We start from the raw sequence: 27,532 nt of genomic DNA on the forward strand, positions 1-27,532 counted from the left end.
GAAGCAAAACAAAGCACATTTTATTCCGTGACTTGAATAAAACAGGTATAAGGCCGTCAATAAGTGTGACTTAGGATGCATTCCGTTCAATTTCTTTAATTGATTAAGTCACTTTAACAAACAATTATCGATGAACTGCTTGATGCTATTTTACATTACATTCTATATAAACTACACACTGCTTTCCAGACTCATTATAAAAGACGCTGGATTATTGTCCACACATTAAAGACTTAACCTCTTAACCCCCGCCCTCACCAAGTGCATTTTCTCCAGTTCAGCTTAAACCAAATCTAAAACTTTACAGCCCCTTTATAGGCCAATGTAACACCGCATTTGAAAGCTAAGACCTACATAACTGATCTTAACTGATCTTTTTCCTCACGTTGTACTCATGTTGTCGCAAACCTTTTTCTGTTTTGGTGCTCGTTTGTTGCATTTTTGTCCATTTTTCATCACATTTTTGTCACTTTTCTGTTACGCTTTTGCGGCTTTTTTGTTGCTTTTTCATCATCTTTTCGTCACTTTTTAGTTGTGTTTTTGTCACTTTCTTGTTGCTCTTTTGTGGCTTTTTTGTCACTTTTTCCATCACACATTTTTGTCACTTTTCCATCACTTTATGCTCACTTTTATGTTGTGTTTTTGTCCCTTTTTTTATTGCTCTTTTGTGGCAAATTTGTTGCATATTCCTCGCTTCTTTTGCTGCGTTTTCATCCTAGTTCTCGGCTCATTTTGTTGCTACTTTGACACTTTTTTTTCAAGAGGCTTTTAGATTTGGGGAAAGCCAAATAAGAAAAAAATTTGCTCTGTTCAGGTGAGGGGTTAAGACGTTAATCTATTAAGTCTGTGATGACAATTCATGGATTAGCATTGTCTCTCTGCCTTAATAGAATAGAATAGAATCCGATATTTTCCATTTGTGTCCATATCGTACAGTAGCCTTTATACACGTCTAAACTAACTGTTGTTAAAAGTCTCTCTCACACACTTTCTTCCTCCCCCCTTTCTTTCTCTCTCTTCTATCATCTCCTCTCTCTCTCTCGCTCTCTCCGCTCGTTCAAACAGATCATTTTCATAACCACTTTTCTGAGGTCACGGCGGTCTGCAGTAGTCACGCAACCTCCTCTGCTCTGTCTGCGCCTCACACACTCGCCACCAGCGCACCGACGCGCTGCTCTACTGTACGGCTCTTAAAGGGGCAGCGCGGCGGCGAATTATCCGACAGCCACAACATGTAACAGAGCAGGCTTTTAAAGAGTCGACTGGGCTATTTTTATCGCGGGGAGCATTCCTCGCCGTACGCATGCGACCTGTGGCTATACTTTGAGAGGCTATACTTTAAGTGCACTCAATATTAGGGAGAATGTGGATGGTGAATTAAAACTATGTCTGCAACATTTTATGATATTTTTGGAAACACATATTGTTTTGAATGATTCACTATTACATTCAATTCAAAAGACAATAACAAGTTCAGGCACAGCAACGACAGAAAGGCAACGGGGTTTAGTGCAGCGTTCATTTTCCACATAATCAATAGCAGTCTCAATTTTTTTGCCCCTAACATTTATTTATTTATTCAAAGGGATGGAGGGTATAAGTTGAGAGGAAAACTACATTTCAAATATGAAACATTTTAGGAAAAGATTTTTAAAAATGTTGTTGGTTTAGCAGGAAATAATGTTATACACATATAGTTTAATGCTTAAAGACAGAAAGTAAATAAAACCATGGGAAGTATGAGCTAATGTGCATATAAGGACTTTGAAAGAGGGGGTGGCAATTGATAAGTGTTTCATTCCACCCCTTTTCGAGCAGCATTGATTTGTCTCTGTTCTTTCTGTTCTCTCAAAATCAATAAAAACAATAACTTTAAAGCAGCACTAAGCAACTCTTGCCCCTAGAGGCCATAAGAGCAACTGCAGGTGTCGTGGCAAGTTGCCATTTTTTAACGTATTAATTGTCCGTGAGCGTAAATGCTACGCTGACAGAAAAGCCAAAGGGAGAGAGGGATATTGTACATCCAATAACACAATGGAAATAGTTTTTTTCACTCAAACTTGGCTGTAAATACTGTTTAAGTGGTGCTAGCCTGCAGTTAGCTTTGCCCATTAGCCTGTTAGCTTCTTCTTCGTGATTCTATTAGTGTGTATTGGTTGCTCCGGGACGGCGAAGGACAGCATGACTGCAAAAATACCAATTTCATCACATTTTGACTTAAACGCTTCAAAATTAGGTATAGTCCTTTTAAAGAAGTAAATAATAAATCACTTTTGTCATATTGATGAAATCACTAGTCTGTGGCCCCCAGTAGTTTTGTTATTATTATAACATTGTGCCAAGAGTAGATTTGCAAACTGCTCTTCCTTTAAATCAGGTTTAGTTTAGTTTATTGGTTTATTTGCTCGGGACATGATGTCATGTTCCTGCCCTCTCAGCCAGGACAAGTTTGTGCTCTTCCCACTTGTTTCTTAATGTTGTGTCACCCAAACGACACGACGTCACTCTCTCCTGTCATCTTCATTTTGTTTTGTTTTTCCCCCACACCTGTCGAGCCTTTCAGCACCTCAACTTTACCAGGATGTCCCAAAGGAAGGAACTACCGACGAGGTGACAAGGAGACCAGAAAGTGGACACAAACAAGTCAAATGCCCCTTGACAATGACAGGAGTGGTAAATAACTGTATCAGGGTGTCTGATGGGTGTTATTTTAGAAGGTCCTAGGTTTGACTCCTTGGGGCTTTTGTGGAGTGTTTCCTGTCTATAGTGGTCAATAAAGAGATCCAAGGAGGGAACGATGATGAACAAGCAATAGATAAAGGCTGGAGAGAGTTAAGCATATACTGTATCATATCATAAATGAGAGATAAGGTTAAAATCTGAGAGAAAAAATGCCTAAATTAGGGAAGATGTTACAATGTTTTGCCTATATTTAATATTTATGATGTTAATTAACCTCTTATCCCCCATTTTAAGGTAGCGCATTTTCTCCAGATCGACTTTACACAGAAACTGAAAGCCTCTTACAACGTATAGGCGTTGTGTATGCCTCATTTGAAAGCTAAGACCTACAAAACTGATCTAAGATGTTTCCTTGTTATGCTTCCATTCGTTGTTGCTGTCATTTTGACGCTTTTTAGTCACATTTTTGTTGCTTTTTTGCCACATTTCTGTCACATTTTTGCAGCTTTTTTCATGTTTCTTTTGCTTTTTTGTAACTTTTTTTGTTGTTGCATTTTTGTCATGTTTTTGTTGCTTTTTTTGCATCATCTTTGTTGCTTTTTTTGTTAGGTCACATTTCTTGTTGCTTATTCATAACTTTTTTTGTTGCTTCTTCATCTTCGTTTACCATTTTGAAGCTTGTAAATTTGGGTAATGCCTGGATAATAACAGGAGAAAATGTGCTCGGCTCAGGTGGCGGTTAATACACACACATCGACTGCATAAAATTAGGAGAATGTTAATTGATCTGGGTGAATTTCAGTTGTGTGATCTGTACAGGGAAATTAAAGAAGTTTGATTTAAGAGTTAAACTTAATAAACAGTACTTCATGTTGGCAGGAAAATTGTTGCACATATTTACACTAAAAGTTTGAAGCGACATATTGATCAACCTGCTCCTTACTGTTGAATTCAAAGTGAACTTTTTGATACACAAAGTGGTGAACATTTCTCTACCAGTTGGATTTTTTTTTTCTTCATGTCATGACATCAGCAGCAGAGCGGGTCACAAAGCTGCCTGAAAACAGCCTGGAGACGGTATATGGGAATTTGGCCAGGGCAGACGTTGCATGAGAAGGAGCGCGGCCTCGGAGTAGCAGGCAGGAGCGGGATGCCAAGAGAAAAGGCTGCGGCCCGAAGGCTTTTGGCAGGTGCTTTGTGTCTGCGATCCGTCCAGGCCAAGACACACACAAGACGAGACTGTATTAGCTCCGCGGACAGGCTGTGACGATTAGAGTCGGGCTCATTTAAAACTGTAGAAATAGCCAAATATTTCTATATCATAAAGGTTTCTTACAAAGGGTTTTAAGCAGTTAGTTCAATCAGCTGGTGGCCTGGTGCAGTGAAAAGGCTTTAACGTCTTATCAATTTAGACAAACAAGAAAAAACAACGGAAAAAGAGTATGTCCCGATAAATTATGCAACGCGCTTCACCCCTCTTCGCTCATGTGTCCATCCCCCCACTCTCTCCATGTGTAAAAATCACCGGAGGTATTATCTTATTGCGTGACACGTTGACCCCGTTGCACTCCCCTGGATGAAGACGGCAGCGAGCGTTGACTTCAGTTGAAAGCACGGAGAGGGCTGCGCCGCGAATGTCAAGTTGAAATTGCGCAGGCCTTCAAGTCGAGCGGCAAAAAGGAAGGATTAGACAGAGATTAACAAATATAAGAAGGAAAAAGGGGGGAAACACTGGCACCTTATGAAGCACAAAAACACAATTCAGCTGGAAGAAGGGGATTACTGGCTCCGGGGCTTAACTCGGCGCTATTAAATATAACTATACAGTAAAAGTTGAAGATTTGAGTAATACTTGGATTGTATCTTGTTTAGAAAGAAGTCGATTTAGACAGTTTCTAAACGTACTTTTTGTCTATGTAGATTTAGCACAAGACAAATGCAAAGTCAGAATCTAAAACAAAAGTGGAAAATGTTTTAAGATGAAATAGACGACATCTTACATAAAACGTAGTCATTTTACATTTCTGTCTTAACAAAACGATCAAATGCAATATACAGCACTGCAAATAGTCCAGTTCACTATGTTTGGATTTCCACAGTTGGTATAAGCAATGAGAAAAAACAATGTTTCCATTTGCCCTTGTCATTTGGTAAAATTGTGCTGTTAAATCATTTTCCATTAGTGTAAATAGGGAGTTCTGGTCATCGCTACGGTAACGCCATGAAACATATGACAAGGGTTTCATTGACTTCTTTTTTATACACATTAGAGCAACTGGAAACAGTGTGTTTCTCATTGCTTCTTTAATAAAGTTTTCAAAAATGTATAGTTTTGACAAAAAGAAAATAAGAAATTAGGCCTAGTATTTGGACCCTCTGTGATAGTTGGGGGTCAAAGTTGAACATCATTGTCAGTATCGGGGCCTTGACCTTAAAAAATGGTGAAGATCCCTGCATTAAACTGAACCAATCAATCGGAATTCAGAATTGACACAAAGCTATACAGCAGTGGCTCCCAAAGTAGGGTCCGGGGCCAACTGAAGCAATGCAGGGGGCCCCAAAGTTAGGCTACAAAACATGTATTTCCTAAAATGTGCCACTTTAAATCTGTATTTAACTACAGTCGAAATAAAAAAGACCTGCTATTTATCAATCAGGTCAATCGCATTTTTATTGCTGCACAAGGCGCCAGTGCTCTAACAACTTGCATGACCAGGACTTCTCTTCAGACTGAAAGACCGTTAAAGCAGATGATGACACTGCTGGACTGCACGACCACAGCGGCCGGCCCTCGCTCCTCGTTCCTGGCTGCAGCCCCCTCGCTGCACGGGGAGTATTTATAAAACTATCAGCACATTATCAAGCTCCGGACATGTGAGCGGGCGCGGCGTCTTCACCCTTAACACGGTTTAGGACATATTGAGGTCATTTTGCCCCCGCGTTTACACAACATTGCGTGAGAAGAGGAGAAGGCAATCCGGTGGATCCAATTGCCCTGTGTCAGAAGCAGCAGCGCCTCCGATGAATGTGTCCCATTGAGCAGCAGCAGACGGGCAGACAGCGGCCGAAAAGCTTGTGCCGTATCTGGGAATTGGCTGATGAGACTTCAAAAGGGCTACAATGATGTTATTATGGACCTCTCTGTCTCTTTCTGAGAAGTGACTTGCTGCGGGTGACTCACAGAGAGGAATCTCCCGCGATTGGCTGCTGTTTACGCTAATTTATTTATTTATTGTAGAGTTCGGGAAGATCACAGTCCTGAATTAGGGTTTATTAGGCAAAAGGAATTTACTGATGGTGACGTCAGCAGAGACAAGCCTGAGGGGGGAAGTCATCCAAAAGTCTAAATCAAGTCAGATTTATTTAATTTTTTTAAGCCAGAGTTTTGAACATGACATACTGCATACCATATAACCCAGTAAATACAATACAACTCAAGCCATTAGTTTGTATTGAGTGTAACTTGTTGCTGGAATCAGAACATCACCATCATCTGCTGAATTCTATCGCGCTCCTCTTTCAAAAGTACGATTTAACTTCTTAACCGAGTGCATTTTCTCCACTTCAGCTTTATCCAAATCCATAAGGTCACAGCCTATTCATTTGAAAGCTAAGACCTACAAAACTCATCTAAATGGAGCTTTTTCCTTGCGTTTTTTTGTCACACATTTTTGTCACATTTTCATCAACTTTTTTTTTTTGCGTTTTTGACACTTTTTTTGTTGCTCTTTTGTGGCTTTTTTGTCACGTTTTAGTCACTTTTTTGTCACTTTTGTTGGGTTTTCATCACTCATTTATGTCACTTTTTTGTTTCTCTTTTGCTGCTTTTCTGTCACTTTTCTATTGCTCTTTTTTTGCTTTTTTGTCACTTTTCTTTTTTTGGCTCTTTTGTTGTGTTTCCGTCACAAATTTTTGTCACTTTTTCATACAATTTTTTGGCATATTTCATCGACTTATATTCACTTTTGTTTTTGCTCTTTTGCCACTTTTTTTGTTGCTCTTTTGCTGCTTTTTGTTACTTTTCTGTTGCTCTCTTTTGTTGGGTTTTTGTCACTCATTTATGTCACTATTCTCAGAGCTTTTTTGTCCCTGCTTTTCTGCGTTTTCATCCCTGTTTTTTTTTTTGCACTATTTCAATGCTTTTTTTTAAAAGGGACTAGATGCAAAGTTGGTCATTTTATACTCACTACTGCCACCTCAGGTCGTACGCGTAACTTCAGCTTCTATATTAAGCTCATGCATGACGGCACTTCGGACCTGAATAAACACCTTTTTGAGTGACAGTGCAGGATTTTAGAGGCAGTTGTGGTGAACAGGTCTGAGCTCATTCTACACATAAGGACATGGCTGGAACATGTAGGGAGAGGAAAATACTTAGTATTAACATTTTTAAACTCAGTATAGTCCCTTTAAAGAAGCTTCGAGAATTGGGTAAAGCAAAACTGGAGAAATTGTGCTCGGTTCAAGTGGGTGTTAAGAGGTAAAACATGCCAGGTCTCCTTGGAAAAGTTTAGCTGCTCACGTGACGTAGCAACACATGACTAGGAATGTCTTTAATTACGGCGACAAGTCTCATCTGGATTCATTGTATCCAACAGCAACTAAAATATTGATCTCAAATAAATCACTCCAATAGCAGAATATCGGGCATTGAATATGAGTGAGAAAAGGCAGGAGTATTTTTGAAAAGCCAGACAAGTGCGGCAGTCAGTCTGGAGCTCTCTATTTGACAGTTGACAGAGTATGGAAACAGGGATTAGGCTGTCAGTGAGTCCCGCTGGATAAACATAGTATAAGTGTATGAAAGCGGTATGCATATTTAAGACATTTGCAATTTGATGATGAAAACAAACCACATTAGCATGGAGAGTTCCCCGGCTCCGCACGCGAGCTCACGGCGAGGGGAGGGCGCCCGGGCAGCTGCTGGGACTCAACACTGTCACTGCTGCAACGGGCCAATTCAAACACTACAGCAGGAACAGGCCGAGCGAGAGGCACAGGCGGACTATTTAACTGACTCGATGTATGGTCTACATGTGAGGAATAGAAAGGGAAATACGCATGAAAGAAGGGATGAAGATATGTAAAAAATAATCTACTACTGGAATATAGGTTGCACCGTGATTGGCCACAATTTTAAGCCCTTCCTGAAAGAACTTCTTGGCCCTGACTTTAGATCTAAACACAAGGCTTTACCCAAATTGAAAAGCTTCTTACTGTACCGCCTCATTTGAAAGCTAAGACCTACAAGATTTTCCCTTGTTGTGTTTCCATGCGTTGTTGCCATGGTGTCGTCACTTTTACGTCACCTTTTGTCATGTTATTGTTGCTCTTTTTGTTGCTTTGTCATCACGTTTTTCTTGCGTTTTCATCTACTTTTACATCACGTTTTTGGTGCTAATTTTGGCGCTTCTTTCGAGAAGCTTTTAGATTTAGGCAATGCCTGGATACCTGGATAATAACTGGAGAAAATGTGCTCAGATAAGGTGGGGGTTAAGAGGTTAAGAACTGGCTTCGATGGTGACACTGCAAAAAGTAATCTTCAAGAAATCTGTCCATGTAGGAAGATATTTACACTTAAATTAAGATAAAAGAAATCACGGCTGTAGGTGTTTTATCTTAATTTAAGTATAAAAAAAAATAATCAAATGAAAGAAGACTGAAATCAAAGACATATTTTTGCAGTGTACTTGCAAGAAAATGTCCATATTACTTCTACACTCATTATTTTGATACATGTTCGTCATCATGTCAGATTTATAAGGGGATTTCGGACGTTGACAACCCTGAGCTCATAATCAGGCCAAGCATGACACAGATTCACTCTGTCCCGCTCCACAAAGTAGTGCCTAAAAACGTCTCATCCCAAGTTGTCCTTCACATATAGTATTCAGTGGAGTGAGTTGATCCAATAATGATGCTGAATGTGTTTGTCAGAAAGCATCTTTAAACATGAATAAGTCATTGCATCAGTGCTGCGTTCACAGACTCACTGCCAGTGGGTACAACTCATAATATATGTTCGAATATTGACACAGATTGACATTGATTAGGCTTATTACAACAACACGGAAATAACAGCATTCGACTCTCAATTTTCAACACTGTAATGACTAGAAAGCTTCAAAGAAAAGCAAAACTCTTTCTCTCTTTTTCTTACTTCCAAACGTGAAACTGCAGCTAAGCTCACGCTAAAAAAGCCACGGTAAGCTTTTATGCCATCATGACCTCCCCATGGACCTGTAGCACGTGCTGCCAATGTCTATCCAAATCTCAGAGGCGCCAAGTGATCCGGGACGCTCCTCTCTGATAGGACAAACACAACAGTCCGCTCTGTGAAGGTCAGCAATTGCGGCCAAAATAAAGGAAGCGCTTGTCTGGAGAATGCTTTGGCGACACACAATGCTATTTTGTTTGGTAGTTCCCGCGAGGATATGAGAAAGATGCTGATCATTTCTGTTCGCGGCGCGCACACATCCTCGGCGAACCATCCCCTCGGGCTGCGATGTGGCTCTGTTTACAGTGAAACACTTAAACCTTCTTTCTCTGATGGTGAACACAGATCGCCTCGAGGGTTGGAGCGCTGAGCCGAGCGCAAGTCACGCAACGCTCACGCTCACGCCGGCGCTGTCCCGCCCTCCCTGCCTCTCCTCGCAGTCACTCATCCTCCCACATCCTGTTACCTCCGCTACCTGCTATTGGTGCCTGGCTGGAATAGCGGCGTTTCACCTGATTGAGCTCTGCATAAAACATCATCATTGCTGTTACACTCACATGCTGGCATTTATTTTTTTATCTTATTCATATTTACAGATTGTTTATTATATTATATTATGCACTGGCGCCTGGGTAAACAAGTGGCCTTTGAGTCATTACAGCGAAGCATAATGGAAATACTGTATGTACCTCCATAAGTGAATTCATCTTCTACCTTAACAGATCACATTTTCTTTCTTCTTTTTTACCCTAATCTAAAAGCTTCTCAACTGGAGCTTACAACCTATAGGCCAGTGTCACGCCTCATTTGAAAGCTAAGACCTACAAAACTCATCTAAGCTTCTTTCTTGTTCGTTTATCACATTTTTGTTGCTGTTTTTGCCACATTTTGACAAATTTTTGACACATTTTCTTTGTTTGTTGTCACATTTTTATCACATTTCCATTGCTTTTTTGTTGCATTTTTGCCACATTTTCTTCGCTTTTTTGTCATGTTTTTGTCACATTTTCACCGCTTTTTTGTTGCATTTTTGCCACAATTTTCTCACTTTTTGTCACATTCTTATCACATTTTCTTTGCTTTTTTGTAGTTTTTTGGCCGCATTTCATTTTTTCAGTGTATATAATGTTACTGTGATCATGCCACAAATAAGTGTCCAAAACATGTAAAAAAAAAAAAGAGGAAGAAGCTTAGATCAGTTTTGTAGGTCTTAGCTTTCAAATGAGGCGTTACACTAGAGATTTTGAGCTCCAGTCGAGAAGCTTTCAGATTTGGGTAAAGCTGACCTGGAGGAAATGCACTCGGTCAAGGCGGGGGTGAAGAGGCTATGGCCATACCGCCTTTGCTCTGCCCAATCCCGTCAGACCTTGGAAGCTAAGCAGGGAAGGGCCTGGTCGGTACTTGGATGGGAGACCGTTTAGTAACACCAGGAAGCCTAGCGAATGTAGTGAGTGAGAGGTTGGTGGTGGTCGGAGGGGCCGATGGCGCAGACTGGTTGCCTCGCTTCCGTCAGTCAACCCCAGGGCAGCTGTGGCTACAGTAGTAGCTTACTACCACCGAGTATGAGTGAACGAATAGTGAAATGTAAAGCGTCTTTGAGTGTCCAGAAAAGCGCTATATAAAACCAATGCATTATTATTATTATTATTATGTCTGAAGTATGATTTTTATAAAGTGAAATTGGTGTAATTGAGGTGACAGTTGGATAGACCTTTGTCAATGGTTGATCAATCAAGTGTGATCAATCCAAATACAAATGACCATAACGTTTCTGTAATTTGGCCAGTTTTTCGTCATTTGGTTTGCCTTGTTCACAAAGGTCAAAAGTGTTTCATTGAGCTTGTATGAACTACTTTCTGTATCCCGGCTTTACCCGGCGCTCACGTTGTCGTCCCGCATGTGATAAGGGACCATCTTCGGCCGCCCCCTCCCGGCCCGTATACCCTGGCAGTACCCTTCGCTCGCGTCTCTCTCCACCCTAAAAATATTTTGTCAGGCTCACTCATTCGATCATAATTCGGCAGCGAGCATGAGTTCACGGGGAGTTCAGGCTGCTCTGGGTGCATGGAGTGCACCGAAAAACCCTGCCAGCCATGTGCACAAAAAACTCAGATAACCCCTTCTTAAAAGCCCTGCGCTTCATTCTGTTTACATACACAGCACTGTATTTTTATTTTTTCTGTTGGAAATGCTCTTTCACAACAGAATTTTAGGCAATCTTGATAAAAATAATACTAATATTGATGCTTACACTTGTATTTCATAGAGCTGCTATTGTTGCTATGACAACAGCCCGACTTTTACATCAACAGAACCATATGGTAGCATGTCGGCACAAGTCATTATACATTTTGGGTCAGTATAAAGAGAGAGGAAGGACATCAGGCGTAAAGACAAATCTTACCTTATAATTGCAGCTCACAATGAGACAGAGGAATTGACAAAATTTCGCTTTGCACATGATTTTTGCGTAAGCTCTCAGTCAAACAGACACTTTCCGTTGTAGACAAAGGTTCTTGAGTCACAGGTTCACAGGTCTTAGCTTTCAAATGAGCCGTTGCACTGGCCAAGGAGCTTTTAGATTTGGGTAAAGCCACACTGGAAAAAATGCTCTCGGTTAAGGTAAGAGGTTAAGTGTTGCCAGTTTTACTTCATACATTATATGGAACGGGCATTGGGAATCCTGTTATCAAAGCGTTTATAAATACACACAGACAAACATGATCTTTGTGCCAGTCCAAAGCTCATAAAAAACATCATCAATAAGGAAAACACCACTCACTACGACATTTCTCAACACTTCTGCTGATTCAGTGCATACCATTCCACATGTAAACCTCTCCCACTGACCCTCATACTGTATTTATGTGACATGATCAAAAGAACAGTTTTTTTTTTTCACTCACAACAAGCCTTTTTTCCCATATCAAATGCGGATGAAAGAGGACCTCATCTGGCTGGCGGTAGTTAGCCTATCGAGCTGTATCGGGTCAGATGCCACCTTTGGTTAGTGATCTTTCCAACCACACGGAAACATATCGATTTACATTAGGGAACAACAGCGGGGACCGGCGAGTGGCGCAGCGCTGCACTGAAGCATGCCGCAATTAAGATAAATGGAGGTGACAGACAAAACAAACGTCTCCTGATGTATTGAGTATAGCCTTGGACCTATATGAGATTAGACTGACTTTATGGGCGGCTTTTTAAATGCTGAATGATAGGGTTGACATGTCAATTGGGTTAATATGAGAAGAGCCTAAAGGGAACAATGATATAATGCAGGAAATCCAAGGGAAGTTATCCTCACAAATCAAACTAAAAGGCAAACAAATCAGCTAATATGCACGTGACTTTTCAGCGTGATCTCCGGAAGTGGTGATCTTTCCTTTCTCGCTATTTTCCCAAAAAGGATTAGTGAAGTCTTGCACAAATCAACAAATAGTAATAGAAAATAAAATATATGTAGTTACTGATGGGAAGTCGCTGGCTACGTGTTAAACACGTTGCATATGATGACGCAGGAAACAGTAGGCAGCACGGTAGCGCAGGTGTTAGCGCCTCTGCTTCACAGCTAGAAGGTCCCAGGTTCAATTCCCACCAGGACGGGGCCTTTCTGTGTGGAGTTTGCATGTTCTCCCCGTGTCTGCGTAGGTTTCCTCCGGGTACTCCTGTTTCCCCTACCACTAAAAACATGTGCAATAGGTGAATCCTCCAGCCAGGTGATTCTGACCACCAGCCTGGCTCTACATCATGGAGACGGGTCCCCGGGCGAGATACTGCTCCTTACCGGTCGCCCCCAGCGGCATTGAAGGATGGGTTAAATGCAGAGGGCAATAAAGTATACGAACAAAATCTGTGTTTATTGAGATTTTTTTTCTTCTGTGTTATATGAAGTCGATTTTTTTTGTTTATCTCAGAGCTAATGGCTAGTATACCACAAAAATTAAACTAAGAAGTATAGTAAAGACAGGACGATCTTGGTGTTATTTTAATGTTATTGTGTTAGCCGTTAGCTTCAAGACAACACGTACCGTAAGGAGCACATAAGTTTCCTCCAGTGAAGTCAGCCCTGAAGCGATGCTAGTGACTGTCCACCAGTAACTCACTGTCTGCCACGTAATCTTGAGCTATTTATTTATTTGGCCAAAACACAGCTACTAACTCATAGGGAAATAACAGGACAGGAAGAGCAGCGCCCCCCGAGGATCCACTTAGAAGTCACGTGCCGCTCGCGTGCATATAGGCCATTATATGCTCAAGACTAGAACATAATTTAGATTAGCAGAAGAAGAAGCCAGTATTGCAAATGGGATGTAAAGGGGAGAGTGATGCGTGAGTAAAAAATGCACAATGACTGCTGTGCTGATCCACTTTTGCACATGCTACAAAAAGTTGTCATCTGGACTGGGACAAGAGCGAAAAAGACTCTTTAACTCGAAAGACGACTTTTTAGTGACACATTTTAACACATGAAAAGATGTGTAAAGGTCACATAGCACTTTAGTAAATCATATCATTGAATCTGCCAGTCACACAAATGGACCAGCCAAAGTTCAATTACTGCCAATAAGGGATACACGCCAACACCTTATGACAACTACAGCTCCATAAATCTAGTAGTTGTGGTTGACATGTCAGTGCTTTACATGACCGCCTCGTCTGTGACTCCCAACCGGTTTAGCGTTTATAGGCGTTTGCCATTGTGCTGCTCCGGCCGGTATCGTGCTACGGCGGCGGTGTCAGCGGGTTCATTCATCAGGCCTTTGTGAATAGCATCTCCATTCGCTCGGTTTAGCCATCAACAGATCGCATTACTGACACCATGGGCTTTTGATGAGTTAAATTGGATGTGCAGTGCAGCTAATAGGCAATGGGTGTTCGCGCAGGGGAGTCCTCAGCTGCACTGTTCTATATGATCAGGACGGGACAAAAGAGGCTTGAAGTGTTTCTCTGGCGCGATTTTGAGTTAATCATCAGACTACAAAAAGTGTGTGAATATGCTTTTTTAAAGAGTTCCTCATTAGTAACAAGACTAGACATTTGAATTGTACCATCCTGCGGAAATTCCAGTCGTTCAGTTTTGCATGTTTGGTTGTAGAGTGAAATGGGGGGAAAAAAATGACATTGTGAAATTATTTATTCAAAGCAAAAAGAATCACGTGGCCGGGGTTAGAGTGGGACAGTTGCAAAAATAGACGTGCTACATTTGACCTAAAGCTACTCTCGATTCACTACAGTCCGCACAAAATAATGGGGAATAAAGAGCGTCTTGGTTTGATGAGAAGAGCAGGAATCATGTTCCTATTCTTACATTGTTGTAATAGGTGTGCCGAAGTGTCTTTTTATTTGTTCATGTTTGATTGTCCTGTTGAGAAGATATTTGAAATCAGCCAAACAAACGTCATTAAATCTCCTCATTATATAACAACTGGATCCTCATGTAAAAATAAGCTTACATTTCAGGTGTATCTCTTAGTGTATTTGATTGCAGCCCTTGTGATCTCCAAATTGTGCCTATTGCCATTTCAATGTAACAGTGGTTATTTGTTCAGTGCTCCAAATGCTTCAATAATATAATCTGGGAGCTTCTTGTTGCTTTGCCTCTTGTCCCTGTGCATCTCTCTCTCCCGCTCAGGCAGCGCTGCACACTAAGCGGTAGCACTGACAGTAATCACAGCAGACAACCTCCAACAATAGTGTTGGCCCAACAAAGACTGCTGCTCCCTCTGCATGGGTCCTGCCTGTCCATTCACACTAAACTCTCAGCCACACTCTCCCCGTCGCTTTGCACACATACTCGGCTCCTATTGCCGCCACTAGCTGTTACATTTAGCGTCTAATGGGGGGGCCCGTTTAGCGCTGATTTCGGTAATTCACTTATGGCCTTTTGTGATCCCGGGGGGGCCAGCGGGCGAGCTCCACTCAAGCGAGTTCACGGTGCATGGCACAAGAGGCCGCGCCGGAACAAAGCCAGTGTCATCCTTTGATTCAAGCAACTAATGAGAGAGCTGAGAAGATCCTATACGCACCATTCATGCCACTCCACACATACAAGGGATTAGCATGGCTGGTCTGTCGCGCTGGTTAACAGCTATTGTGTGGCTCATTACAGCAAAGAGGGCAAACATACATGCGACAGGGTGGGAGACAGAGTATGATTTAGCATGGAAACACCAGGTTTATGAATGTGACACAAGGAAACGTGCTGGCGTTTTAATCACCAGTAATCAGGGGCAAAGCATGTAGGGGCAGCTCATGTTTGACGTATGTAATTAAAGTGTGAAATTGGTGGTGCTTCTGCAAAAGAAAAACATCAACTTTGTCTATGATGTGCAGTAGATTCAGGGAATCTTTGTATCTACTTTTTATGATGCTTGAGTCTGATGCTGAAACTTCCTTTTGACCTCTTGACCCACGCCTTAACCGAGCACATTTTCTCCAGTTTGGCTTTTCCCAAATCTTAAAGCTTATCGACTGGAGTTCACAGCCTATAGGCCAGTGTAACACCGCCTTTGAAAGATTTTTCCTCGTGTTGTTGCCGTGTTGCTGTCACATTGCAGTTTTGTAGCGCTTTTTGGTCATATTTTTGTTGTTTATAGTTACTTTTTTGTCTCGAGTTTTGCTGTGTTTTCATCACTGTTTTGTCGTATTTTTTGACACTTTCTCTTTGCCTGTTTTGTTGCGTTTTAGTCACTTTTCATTTTTCATCTTTGGCATTTTTAGTAACTGTTTTTGTCCCCAGTTTTGTTGCTTTTTCATCACTTCTTTGTCTCTATTCTGATGCTTTTGTCCGCACACTTTTCTGTATCAGGGCAATAAGTAGAATTTACCATTGACCTACACTTTTATAATAATAACGTTGAAAAACAGCACCGTTATGATTGGGGGTCAAAAGCTGCATTCATTTTTGGCCGAGTAGATTGTAAAAATGTTGTACAATAAAACAATGAATGAAAGATAGGGGGGAAAAAGTCAATAGGAATCTCCCAGGCACGCATCACAAATCAATTGTACATTAACAGATCAATAGGCAACAACAGACATGTTCAAATACATACATGCACCGCTGAATTAAAAAGGTTTGCCAATACCAGGCTGCACAAAACAATCAGCAGAAGAGTAGATACAAAGCACTGTGTTGTACTTGCCATGAAAACATAATATTTACATTAAACTATAATGTCCACAGTCCTGTATATAGAACCAGCAGTAGCACGGAGCTGCAGACATTGCATGCAAAGAGAAAAGAGGAAATAGAAAATCCTTAGTGGTGGCATTTAGGCCGATCACGCACTGGTCAGAGGTGAATCTCTTTAACAGAGGTCAGAAAGACACGGCCTACAGAGAGCAACAGGAGGAGGGCAGATGTAAATGTTAGCTATGGTCAAAGAGCAGGACAACACGGGCCGATATAACCTTATACTTTCAATACTTTACTAGGAAAGATGGGAGGATTGATCAGTGTTCACTTGGGCATATTGTTTTGCTTTGAATAAAAAGAGAAATTGTCGCTACATTGAAATTGGGTTTATAGCAAAAATCCCAAAAGTTGATCGAGTGAAACAATGTAAAGGTGCTAGGAAAGAATTATGGCAAACCAATCCAACAAACAAAGTGGACAAACATCTGTCTCTCCATTTTGTTTGTTTTAACCACCACCCAAACCGATCACACTTTCCCCAAATCTAAAAGCTTCTTGGAAAAAGCCACAAAAACGACAATGAAAGTGCAACAAAAAAGTGACAAAAGCGTGATGACAACATGACGAAAAAGCAATGAAAAAGAGCCTTGGAAAAAGCCACAGAAAAAGCCACAGAAAAAGCCACAAAATCAAGAATAACATAAAAAAGCAACAAAAAAACAGCAAAAGAGTGATGAAAAAGCAACAAAAACGTGACAAAAATGAGATGAAAAAATTATAAACAAACAACAAAAAAGTGGTTCCAAAATGTGACAAAAACCTGATAATGAAAAAAAAAAGAAAAAAAAGCAATGATAAAGCAGCAACGACGCAACAAAAAAGCTGAGGCATTACACTAGGCTGTCAGCGTTTAGATTTGGGTAAAGCTGAACTGAAGAACATGTGCTTGGTTAAGGTGAGGGTTAATGGGTAATAGGTGAATACTCAATTCTGATTGGCTGGTTGGTGTCGCAACAGTTAAATCACATTTACTCCACTGTAGCTGTGGGACCATGGCATAGAGTTCGGGAAATTCCACAGTTACCATGGAGATCCGCCATCTTTGCAGCTGTTAGCATACATTTCCATTGACTAACATTAGCTGAAAACAGTATAAAAAGTGGAGAAAATAGCCGTGGAACAACTGCTGAGTTACTGCTGGTAAATACATCTAACACACTGTGGTGTCCAAGTGTTTTAATGTGAACAGTAATGCTTAGTGATATGACATCACATTCCCACAGTCCATTATAAGCAATAACTGGACTCTGATAATGGACACCTCATCATGCATTATCCCTTACTTACAAGCTACTCTACTGTGCACTGTACATGAATACAATGTGACACGCTGTCAAATGTTGTGCTGTATAATGCAAACATTTCTTTACACCACACCAGCACTAAACCCTTTTCTTTCTATCTTCAGGCCTGTTTTGACACATGACATTTAGCCAACACGACGGTTCAATGGCTGCTTAAGTCCCGTCTCTTGTGATAAGCGGCAGCATTAACACGTAAACACTGATTCAGAGCTTGTCACATTGATACTAATCGCCCGAGAAAGTCGAACTAACTTGTCTTAATTGTTCGCTAGTCTGACAACAAAAACTGAAAGGAAAAAAGGTGAAAGGCCTCGTGACCCGAGTGTTTACTTCAAAAACAAAGATGTGGCAAACAGGTTAATGAGCGGCGCGGCTAATGCTAAGCTAAAGTGGAGCGTATTACGATACAAACGCCACAGGTCAAGCGAGGAACCCCAATTGTCTCCATTGTCGGGAACTGTCAGTGGAGCAGCTTCTCAAATAGGTTTATTCAAAGGTGACAGCGGAGAAACAAGGGCCTTTACGGGAGGTTATTAGACGGATGCATTATTAACGACGCTATCTCTGCCCTCTATTCAAATACACAATGAAAATAAATATTTAATCAGCCAAAGTTCCCGGAGGGAGGAGTTCGCCCACGCATGTTTATGCCAAAGAGTGATTAATTGTAGCAGCCGACTCGAGATGGTTTTGTCAATAGACGATCTCGAAGGATCGAAATGTGTACTTTCCAAGCAGCTTAAACTAACATGGTTAAGTTCAAAGTCTTGTGGGTTGTGTCAATACTTTCCTAATTTAGAAGAGCAAACCAGAGCGATGCCACAAAATGTATAAACTGTGTACCATCCAGAAGGAAATTTCCACAAAAGGCTGATTTAGAATTGACTCTGCATTTTCGGTCAGAGAAAAACCAACTCATGACGGTCTCTTAAACAGAAGCTTCCGTATTTTCTTTGTGAAGTTCAATATTTTGTTTGAATTGATTGCAAATATAGGACAAGGCTGAAAACTACAAAATGAGAGGCTATATGTCTATTTAACCTCTTAACCTCCACCTTAACTGAGTGCATTACCCAAATCTAAAAGGTTATAGGCCAGTGTAACTCCTCATTTGAAAGCTAAGACTTACAAAACTCATCTAAATGGAGCTTTTTCCTCACGTTGTCGCTACTTTTTAGACATTTTTTTCCATCGCTGTATTGTTGGATTTTCATCACATTTTTGCCATAGTTTCATCGCTTTTTGTCACATTTTATTTGCCTTTTTGTCACTTTTTTGTTGCTCTTTTATGGCTTTTTCGTCACTTTTTCATCACCTTTTTGTCACTATTTGTTGCTCTTTTGTAGCTTTTTGGTCACTTTTTCATCACTCTTTCATCACCTTTTTGGCACTTTTTTGTTGCTCTTTTATGGCTTTTTCGTCACTTTTTCGTCACTTTTTCATCACTTTTCTCACTCTTTTGTTGCATTTTCATCCTCATTTTCGTCTAATTTTCGTTACCAAGCTTTTAGATTTGGGTAAAGCCAAACCGGAGGAATCGTGCTCGGTTCAGGCCGGGGTTAAGACTTATTTACTAAAAGCTCATGAGCGAGAGTTCCTATTTTTAAAACTGTCGCAATGAAACGACCAAAATGTGACCCTTCAGTTTCTGCTAACCCCTGTCCTCTCGTCCCGCGGTGCGTGAGCTGTGCAGAGCGGGGTTGGCCTCTGATACTACTGCCTTTGGGTAACACAGTGAGGAAGGAGGGGAGGGGGGGAAGGGGGGGGGGGGGATGGAGTCTGGAGGGTCAGGCAAAGTTTAGTAAACACAAGGTCCATCTATGGCAGGCAAAGAAAGGGGCACTTATGACGGGCTGAATACAATTAGATGCACAGGAGGATAACCCTAAAATTGATTACTCGGTGCTTTGAAATTTATCTGATAACACATGGGAACTTTTAGAGAATTTGTTGCCCTTCATGTCTTTAACAGAGGAAAATGAAGTAGAGGATGTGGTGCAGAAAGATTTACAGATTTGGAAAGAATCGAATTTACCCTATATATCATGTAATGTTATGAGCTTACTGAAATGACCATCGTGTGGTGATGTTCATATCAGCAATGAATTTCAGTGATGCCCCTCCTGATAGAATCCACAATGTAAGAACAGGCCAAATAATAAAACGCACTGTGGTTTAGCGATAATCAGACACAAGGTTGGACAAAATAGCTTAGTCACACACTTCTCCTTAAACTTTCTTAACAGTGCGTCCTGTCTACACGCTGACGTCACGCCCGGCGCAGGGTTGGCGTGTGTCTGTGGGCTCTGCGGCCGCTCTCTTCCTCTTTCGTCGGCAGCCAGACGAGCACCAAGAGTAGGCGAGACTTATCAACACTTAGGTTTGTATGATTGCAAACACTGGCGGCTCGAAATGTTGAGATATGCACAAAATCTAAAATGTGGGGGAAAGGCTAAGGGAGTATAACGATTGTGTCATGGAGGTGAGAGAAATGACATTAACTAGAGTTGACTGCAATGTGGATATACAGTAGTGTCAAAAAGTTTAAACACCATTTTTTGGCCATTTCTCAAAGAATATGAATGAAAACACACACAAAAATTTCACCCATGGTCAATGATGTTGTGAAGCCATTTATTGTGAAAAAAATGTGTGAACTCATTTCAAATTACCATAGAAAAAAAGGGCCGATAGATAGATAGACCAATAGAAAGGGCCAATAGATAGATAGACCAATAGAATATATACAGATTATATACAGAACCTTCTCCACAACCATGGTCAATGATGTTGTGAAGCCATTTATTGTCGAAAAAAGTGTGCGAACTAATTTCAAATCATCATCGAAGAAAGGGCCAATCGATAGATAGACCAATAGATTATATACAGAACCTACTTCACAACTACAACAAAAGACTTCAAGCTGTCCATGGTGCGAAAGGGGGCAATACACAGTATTAGGAACTGGGGTGTGTAAACTTTTAAACAGGGTCATTTTGATATTTTATTTTGTTATGGTGATTTGAAATGATTTTTTTTTCTCACAATAAATGGCTTCACAACATCACTGGCCATGAGTGAGAAAAAGTTGTTGTGTTTTCATTCATATTCTTTGAGAAATGGCCCAAAAAATGTTTTAAATAAAATCCACCAGGGCGTGTAAACTGATTGGCACAACTGTATTTGCACAAAAAGGAAATAGAAAAGATAAATGACAAGCTCAAGCAAGCTCACTCACTCAAACACATTTTAACTATTCTTGTGCAAACTTACACACCACTAAATACCACACTGTCTGTTTGAAAGTATTAATTTATCTGTTCTATCTAAATGCAAACCTTTTCCCATCCATTGTAAAGCTGTTGTCACGGGAGACAAGAGACAACATAAACACAGAGAGAAAACGTCTGTCTCGAAAAAATCATGTGACACCGGCCACAAGCTCCACCGATACAGCAGCGACGCGACCGCAGCGAAACATGCAAAACATCTCCCCCAAATGGAGCCTCAGAGTACCATAATACACAACCACCGCCAGACCAAAGACAAACACAATAGAAAACTACACTGGTGACAGGTTTACCTCATAGCATTTTACTACCCTGGCTACGGCTAACTTTTACTAGCTCAAGATTAGATAGAGTTGAAGTGCAATTGAACATCCTGTGACCAATTCTCCCACACCAATATTGATTATTTGGCTAGAGCTGGCGTCAGGAGAGCTACTTTGAGCTTGAGGCGGGCGTGATAAGGAAATATCAACTACTCCACATTACTCCAGTGTTGGGCAAGTTACTTAAAAAATGTAGTATATTTTATATTAGTGACTACAGCTTTAAAAATGTATTAAGTTTGTATCACATATCACATAGCTGAGTTACACTACTTTGAGCTACTTTTGAGTTGCTTTTGGCAAAATGCAAACTGAAAATAGTAAAAATGCCAAAAGTGAAGTCGGAGATTCCTTTTTCCTTCGCTTTCACTCATTCTCTTGTGTTTTGTAAATGCAGATCTAATACACCAGTGTCCAACTTGATATGGCATGTTGCATGTTATTTGAGGGGCATTTGCCATTTTTTCATTCGTACATTAAAATGCACTTGTAACATGAGTTACTTGAATTGTAGTGACTGGTATATTCACGTATTTTGACCCCCAACACTGCATTACTCAGTCTACATTGTGACCAAACTCACAGATGACATGGCTTAAACACTAATAAAATACATGCACTCTTTGATATTGCTGGGTTTAATACGTATAGGGCTGGGCAATTAATCGAAATTTAATTGAAATCCCCAATCTCCACTTTTAGTAAGGTTTACAGACGTTTCCTTGGCAGAAACAGCACCTAGTTTTGCAGTTTGGACGAGACAAAGGAAGACTTCGGTGTTAAATAATACTGGATTATTGTTAGAGTTGAGGTCTGTATAAAAGCTCTGGCTAAGTTCATGAATCAGCTACATGACTTTATTTTTATTATGAAAAAATAAAAATAGTTTTGCCATATTGTCCAGCCCTAGTTATAGATTACACTCATGGGCCTATTTACTACTATAGAACTACTATAAAAGTTATAGATATATTTTCCTATAGGATATAAGTCTACGTTCTATATTGGTTCACTTTTTATGTATAGGTGTGCGTTTTTCTGTGAACTTTCAATGACAATGAAGTATCTACCGGATCTATCAGTCTTATAAAAACATCATAATCAATTCACAAATCTGGCTCCTTCCTCACTGTTTCACATTATTACATCGTAAAACAACCAAAGAGCACATTATTGAACCATAAATTCAACAAAAGCAATCATCTACATTAGACCAAACTTTTATTTATAGACTTGATTATTACAGACGTTCATTTACACCGTGGGACGACCGCAGCTGAAGTCTGTCATTTGTACCGCGCGCTGTGTGGTCTTAGCCGGTCCCAAACTGAACTCCCAAAATGCATCAGTGTAAGCAGGAATTAGTGAAAACGGGAAAAAAAAAAAAAAAAAAAAACGAAGCGAGGATTAAGGATTTAAAAAAGGCGAGGAAGTGTGTCACTGAGTCAAAGTCCGCATCAAAGCAATGAAGCCCAGTCCAGATGTTACAGTAAGTGCGAGGGGGGTTTATAATTCCTATTATAGGGCACAAAATACAATAGAGGACTTACAGAAATAACATTTTAACAACCAAATACAAACTGCAACAGGATCAAGAAAAATAAATTGCTCCTCTATTACGAAGTGTACGGTAATTTCATTGTTCCACAGTTTTCTTTCCTTGTTGTCTCCAATGAATTACCTGCTGCTGTAAAGCAATAAACATCGCAAAAGCAACTAAACTGCTGCAAAAAACTGCTCGATAAATAGGTCAATAACACACAAAAAACACAAGGTAGATTTAAAGAGACTTAATTTAGTATCAGCTTATTAGAAATCAGTGTTGGAAATCATACTTTGCCGTCTTAATAATAGCTTAATTAAAAGTGCTTGGCCTTTTTAAAGTCCAAATTATGCAGGATAGTGTAGTCACCAACAATATTTGCATGCTATGTAAGAAAAGCAATGGAGGGATAGTTAATCCTTGGGGTAAATATTTAACAAGCTCAGCAATTACAAGGTAAGGCAGAGGCCGAACACTGGGAGAGGAGGGACCACAGGCTGCTGCTGTCAACACATTCAGATGAACAACAGATACGGAGCTTAAGACACAAAGGTATCGGACCGGAACATGCTGAAAACACAATAATTATGACCCAAAATCTGACAGGGACGAACAAAAGTAACAAAAGGGAGGGATGTTTTCGCATAGGTGCAGTTATAGCATGTCTCTCGTAAGCTATGGCTGTGTAAGTAAGTTTTGTGACAGGTAATTTATATTTGCACATTATCTCAGTGAAATGACCGTTCCTAAAAAGCAGCTTTACTGTTTGTTCATATACAAAGCCTCATATGGCGCCGCACGCACATGGCCCCAGGCTGTATTTGCATACAGTAGAGTGCCCTATAGGTACACTTGACTTTACTCCGCCCTCAGTCACGCAACAACGGCCGAAATCCCAAAATGCCCACCAACCACCTGCTATCTACTTCATAAACATCCTCACTAATTCAAATGGATCACGTTTACGATTCACTATATGTCAAACTTTATAGCTAGTCAAGTTGATTCACAAAGTTTCATCTTTCATTCAGTTTAGTTTTAATACTTCGTTGATACTTTAATCATATACCTTAAACACAGACATAAAACAAAAAAGCTAAATATGAAAACTGTCTTAATGGTCATGCTATTCAGTTCCCTCGTCCACAATAGACCCACTACATTTCCCTCAATCATAGTTATGCTTCATGTTTGTTTTCATCATTATTCATTGCCCGTGATGCAGAAAGGTGCCATCTCTATATCAGCATGAGTGAACATTTTCAGCACTAAACTTAGGAATAAGATAACAATAAAAAGAGGCAAATGATTGCTTTGTGAAACCACTGTTCATGCTTTAGTCCACGACGTCCCGCAGCTATTTCGCCTCATATAGCCCCTCTAGTGGTGGACACACGGAACTGCAGGCTGATTACACAGAGAACGCTCTCCGTGTTTTAATTCACATTTCATAAATATACTTTTATTTCATTCATTTTATGTCATACTTTAACTTCTACATTTAACCTGAAAGTTACAATCACAGAGCAATTTACATTACTGACTCTAAAATGATAAAAGTAATGACTCCAAGCCATGCCTTAGGTCACAGTGGATATTGATACAAACTTGTTGCTCATCTGAAACATATCTTAAGACATTTCTATGGTCAAAAAACACTAAAAGCATGAGTGTAAAATAGCCAAGAGTAGAGAGCAGTGGAGCGTAGATCACAGATGTAAACGCACCAAAATCCCTCATGTTCTGCTCTAATTAATCTCATTATGGCCAGCATCAAAGCGGACCAGCGGGGCTGGTCACTACTGCCACTGATAACGCGGCATCAAGCAGCGGTGCATGCAAACAAATATGAGTTTCCCAAGGCTTTTATGCAAGAAGTAAAATATATAAAACCTAGAGATTTTTTTTTTTTTTAAACAAATCAAGCATTTCACTGAGATATTGAGGAGAAATAGTACCTTGAGTCTGCATTATGCATAAAGCATGGTTATAAAACGGACATTATTATTAGCATTTTAAAACTATCTCATAAACATTGTAATAGATGCAGTATATCATTCTTATGGCATTTACAAACTACACTATATACAAATTGACCACCCTCAGAATCACTAAGTACAAAGCAGCAGTGACATCTCTCCCTGCGTGATTCCTAATCCACTAAAAGACACCTTTAATAAGTCCAATTATCTCCTTTGCCACAACTGTGTGTGCTGACTAAGCTAAACTGGGCAGAAAACACCAAGTGTAGCCCACTGACGTTAAGTTACTTGTGTTGTATAAAGCAACAGGAGATGATGAGGCTTAGCAAGATTTGAGAATGAAAATATGATGAAAGAATTGTAAGTATGTAATATCAACAAAAATGTGCCTATACGTTTAGTAAGAAAAAAATCAAAAATGCTTTATTGTCACTTAATCTATTGTAATGTCAGAAGCAGAAATGTGGGCACACACGTCGGTACAACAAATCCTTTTACAAGTAAATTTGAATGTCCTACCTTGGAAGAAGCTCTTGACGCGGAGGTAGGAGACGGCCAGGCGCAGCACGGAGAGCTTGTCCAGTTTGGAGATGACGTCTGGGGGAAAGGGGAGCAGGTTGGCCAGCCGGTCCAGCTCCGCGTTCAGCCGGTCCCGGTGCCGCTTGGAAGGGTTGGTCTTCTCGTTGTTAGAAGACGGCTTCCTGACGACACAAAAACAAACAAGGAAAAAGATCAAATAAAGACATATAAAGCGGAGAGGACAGGGTTAACAAAAAGTTGGCAGGGAGCAAAAAGAGAGGCTTTAATGGGTAATTTTCTCACTACTCACTGAGCGGTTTACACTTGGAACGGCTTCAAAAACAAGCGAAAGCAGCACGCACAAAATCGTTTTAGTTGTTTAACTTATTGGGGCTACTGCTAATTCATTAGGCGGGCCCTTTCAAAACATTCCACATTTTAAAAGGCAATGTTTTCAAGGCCTAACTAATGAGGATATGTGTAATAAGAGAAAGAAAGTGAGTTTATCGCACCAATTCTACAACTAGTAAAATCTAAAATACACCTTTTTTATAAGTTTGTCACGCATGCTCACATTTTTTTTGGGGTAAATTATGGATTCATTTCTTGGGCTTACGTTTGAAAAGAGATCCGAGCCAATAACAGAAGCAATGTCGCTCCGCAGAACATTCAACATGTGTCGCTGCCCATCCAGGACTATCTAATTTAATGCGGCCGCACAAAACATGCAAACTTTATGAAGTCAAATCGCCATGACAACCCCACCTCGGGATCCCGTTTATGATCAGAAACATTTGCAGTTTATGACATGAGGTGCCGGGTTTTGTGTTTGTTTTGTAATCTCGGGGGGAAAAAACAACGTGGGACGATTCTGAAAAGTTGGGAACAAGTTTGCGGTGGCCCGGCGATAACCGTGGAAAGATGGCGTGCAAAAGTTAGGGCGAGTAAAAAGAAACTATCCAGGGAAATCCACATCTTACGCCTCACCGCAATGTTGTTTTGTCTAATTGTGTTTCCAAATAAGTTGTGGCATCAAAGGGGGGATAAGGAGAATAGAAATATACTGCCTTGCATGGTCCCAAATGTGAATCTAGATCAGCGGTGCTTCCAGATTCTAACTTGCATTGGCCGAGGAGGGAAACACACATTGTGCCACAACTCTTTTTTGTTTTGGTTCTGATATTATCTTAAGTGTGCCAAACTCAACTGTTTTTGGACGGGCTTCCTCCGCTTCCGTCCCGCGTACATGCAGTCTCCGGGAGGTATCATGATGGTCCGGCGCTCCGTGGAGGCAACAGGTGCGCTGCAAGAGAGGACACACACACCAGCCATAACTTTACACGGTAAAGCAAGGGGAAAAAAAAGTTTGAGAGGAGAGTGAAAAAGGTGCATGCATGGGATGAAATTAATTGAATGTGAAATGCAGGGGAATGTTGGAAGCACAGGTACACGATCTTGAGATGATCTTACTCTGTGATAAAAGTTCAATACAGAAGGGATCATGCAACTTAATCACATATACACATAAAACTCCCCCCAAAAAACAAGGAAGATCCAGGTATAGATCAAATTAAATTGAGTGAATTTCGCCCACATGCATAGGTAAAAATGAAAAGCACGAACCCAAACGCCTGTTGACAGTCAGTTAATTCCAGTATAGAGCTGTATGTGGAGTCTCATTCACTTCAGAAAAAAATAAATAAGAGCCGCGTCTCCCAGGGATGCACCGAGCCCCGACTGTGCCAAATGATAAATCCAGTGGAAATCAAATAACGCAGGATGTTTTTGATCAGCTGTAGAAGAAGCTCGAGGCAGATGTGGCCTGATGCTTTATACCCAATTGAGTCGCCTTCACTTCCTCGCGTTTCAGGTGGCGGATTCCTCTGAATGACATGTCGAGCTCTTCGCACGCAACTCTGTGCCTCACAAACAGCGCCGCGGCCGGGCTGCAGCGCACACACCGGAGCGCGCGCAGGCTCGGGGTGCGTTCAGGGACGGCGCACGGGTGGGAATTTGTTTTTTCGGCTTTCAAGCGAATACGGGCAGAACGTTTATAGTCTATCAGGCGGCAGGACAGTGTTTGAGAAAAGACGTTCAAAGATTGCGATTGGGAAAAATGCTGTCAGGAAGTTTGGGTAGCCTTGTCTGTGTAAACATTTGACCTGAAATCCATCGTGTGTAAAGATATTGTTTGAAGCCGGTATTTCATTTAGACAAGGGCTGCAGAATATATTGCAAAAAAAAAAAAAAAAAAAACTGTATCGCGATATAAGGTGATGCAATATCCGTATCAGAAGAAGCCAAGTGTTAAAGTTCAGTTTTAGTTAAACATTTCCTAATTTAGTTTAATTTTAGCCTTGTTTTGGTCCTAATTTAATGTTTATGATAAATCTTGTTTGATACAACTTGCCAAAAAAACTCTTACTTACTTACAATTTGGGATTAGGATGGAACATATCTTGTTTAGT

General features: G+C 40.6%; 1 protein-coding gene across 1 annotated transcript in view; it reads right to left on the reverse strand.

The window, feature by feature from the left end:
- LOC306978107 (uncharacterized protein) overlaps positions 1–26,914 on the reverse strand; it is a 91,335-nt gene extending 64,421 nt beyond the window's left edge. The window contains exons 1-3 of the mRNA XM_079576583.1: positions 26,688–26,914; positions 26,272–26,367; positions 25,065–25,246 (exon numbers count right to left, since the gene is read on the reverse strand). Coding sequence (XP_079432709.1) covers positions 25,065–25,246; positions 26,272–26,333 — 244 coding nt within the window. The 5' untranslated portion in view covers positions 26,334–26,367; positions 26,688–26,914. The remainder of the gene's footprint in view (positions 1–25,064; positions 25,247–26,271; positions 26,368–26,687) is intronic.
- Positions 26,915–27,532: the final 618 nt, after the last annotated feature.

This window comes from Gobius niger (genome assembly GCF_951799975.1).
Source record: "Gobius niger genome assembly, chromosome: 18".
NCBI lineage: Eukaryota > Metazoa > Chordata > Actinopteri > Gobiiformes > Gobiidae > Gobius > Gobius niger.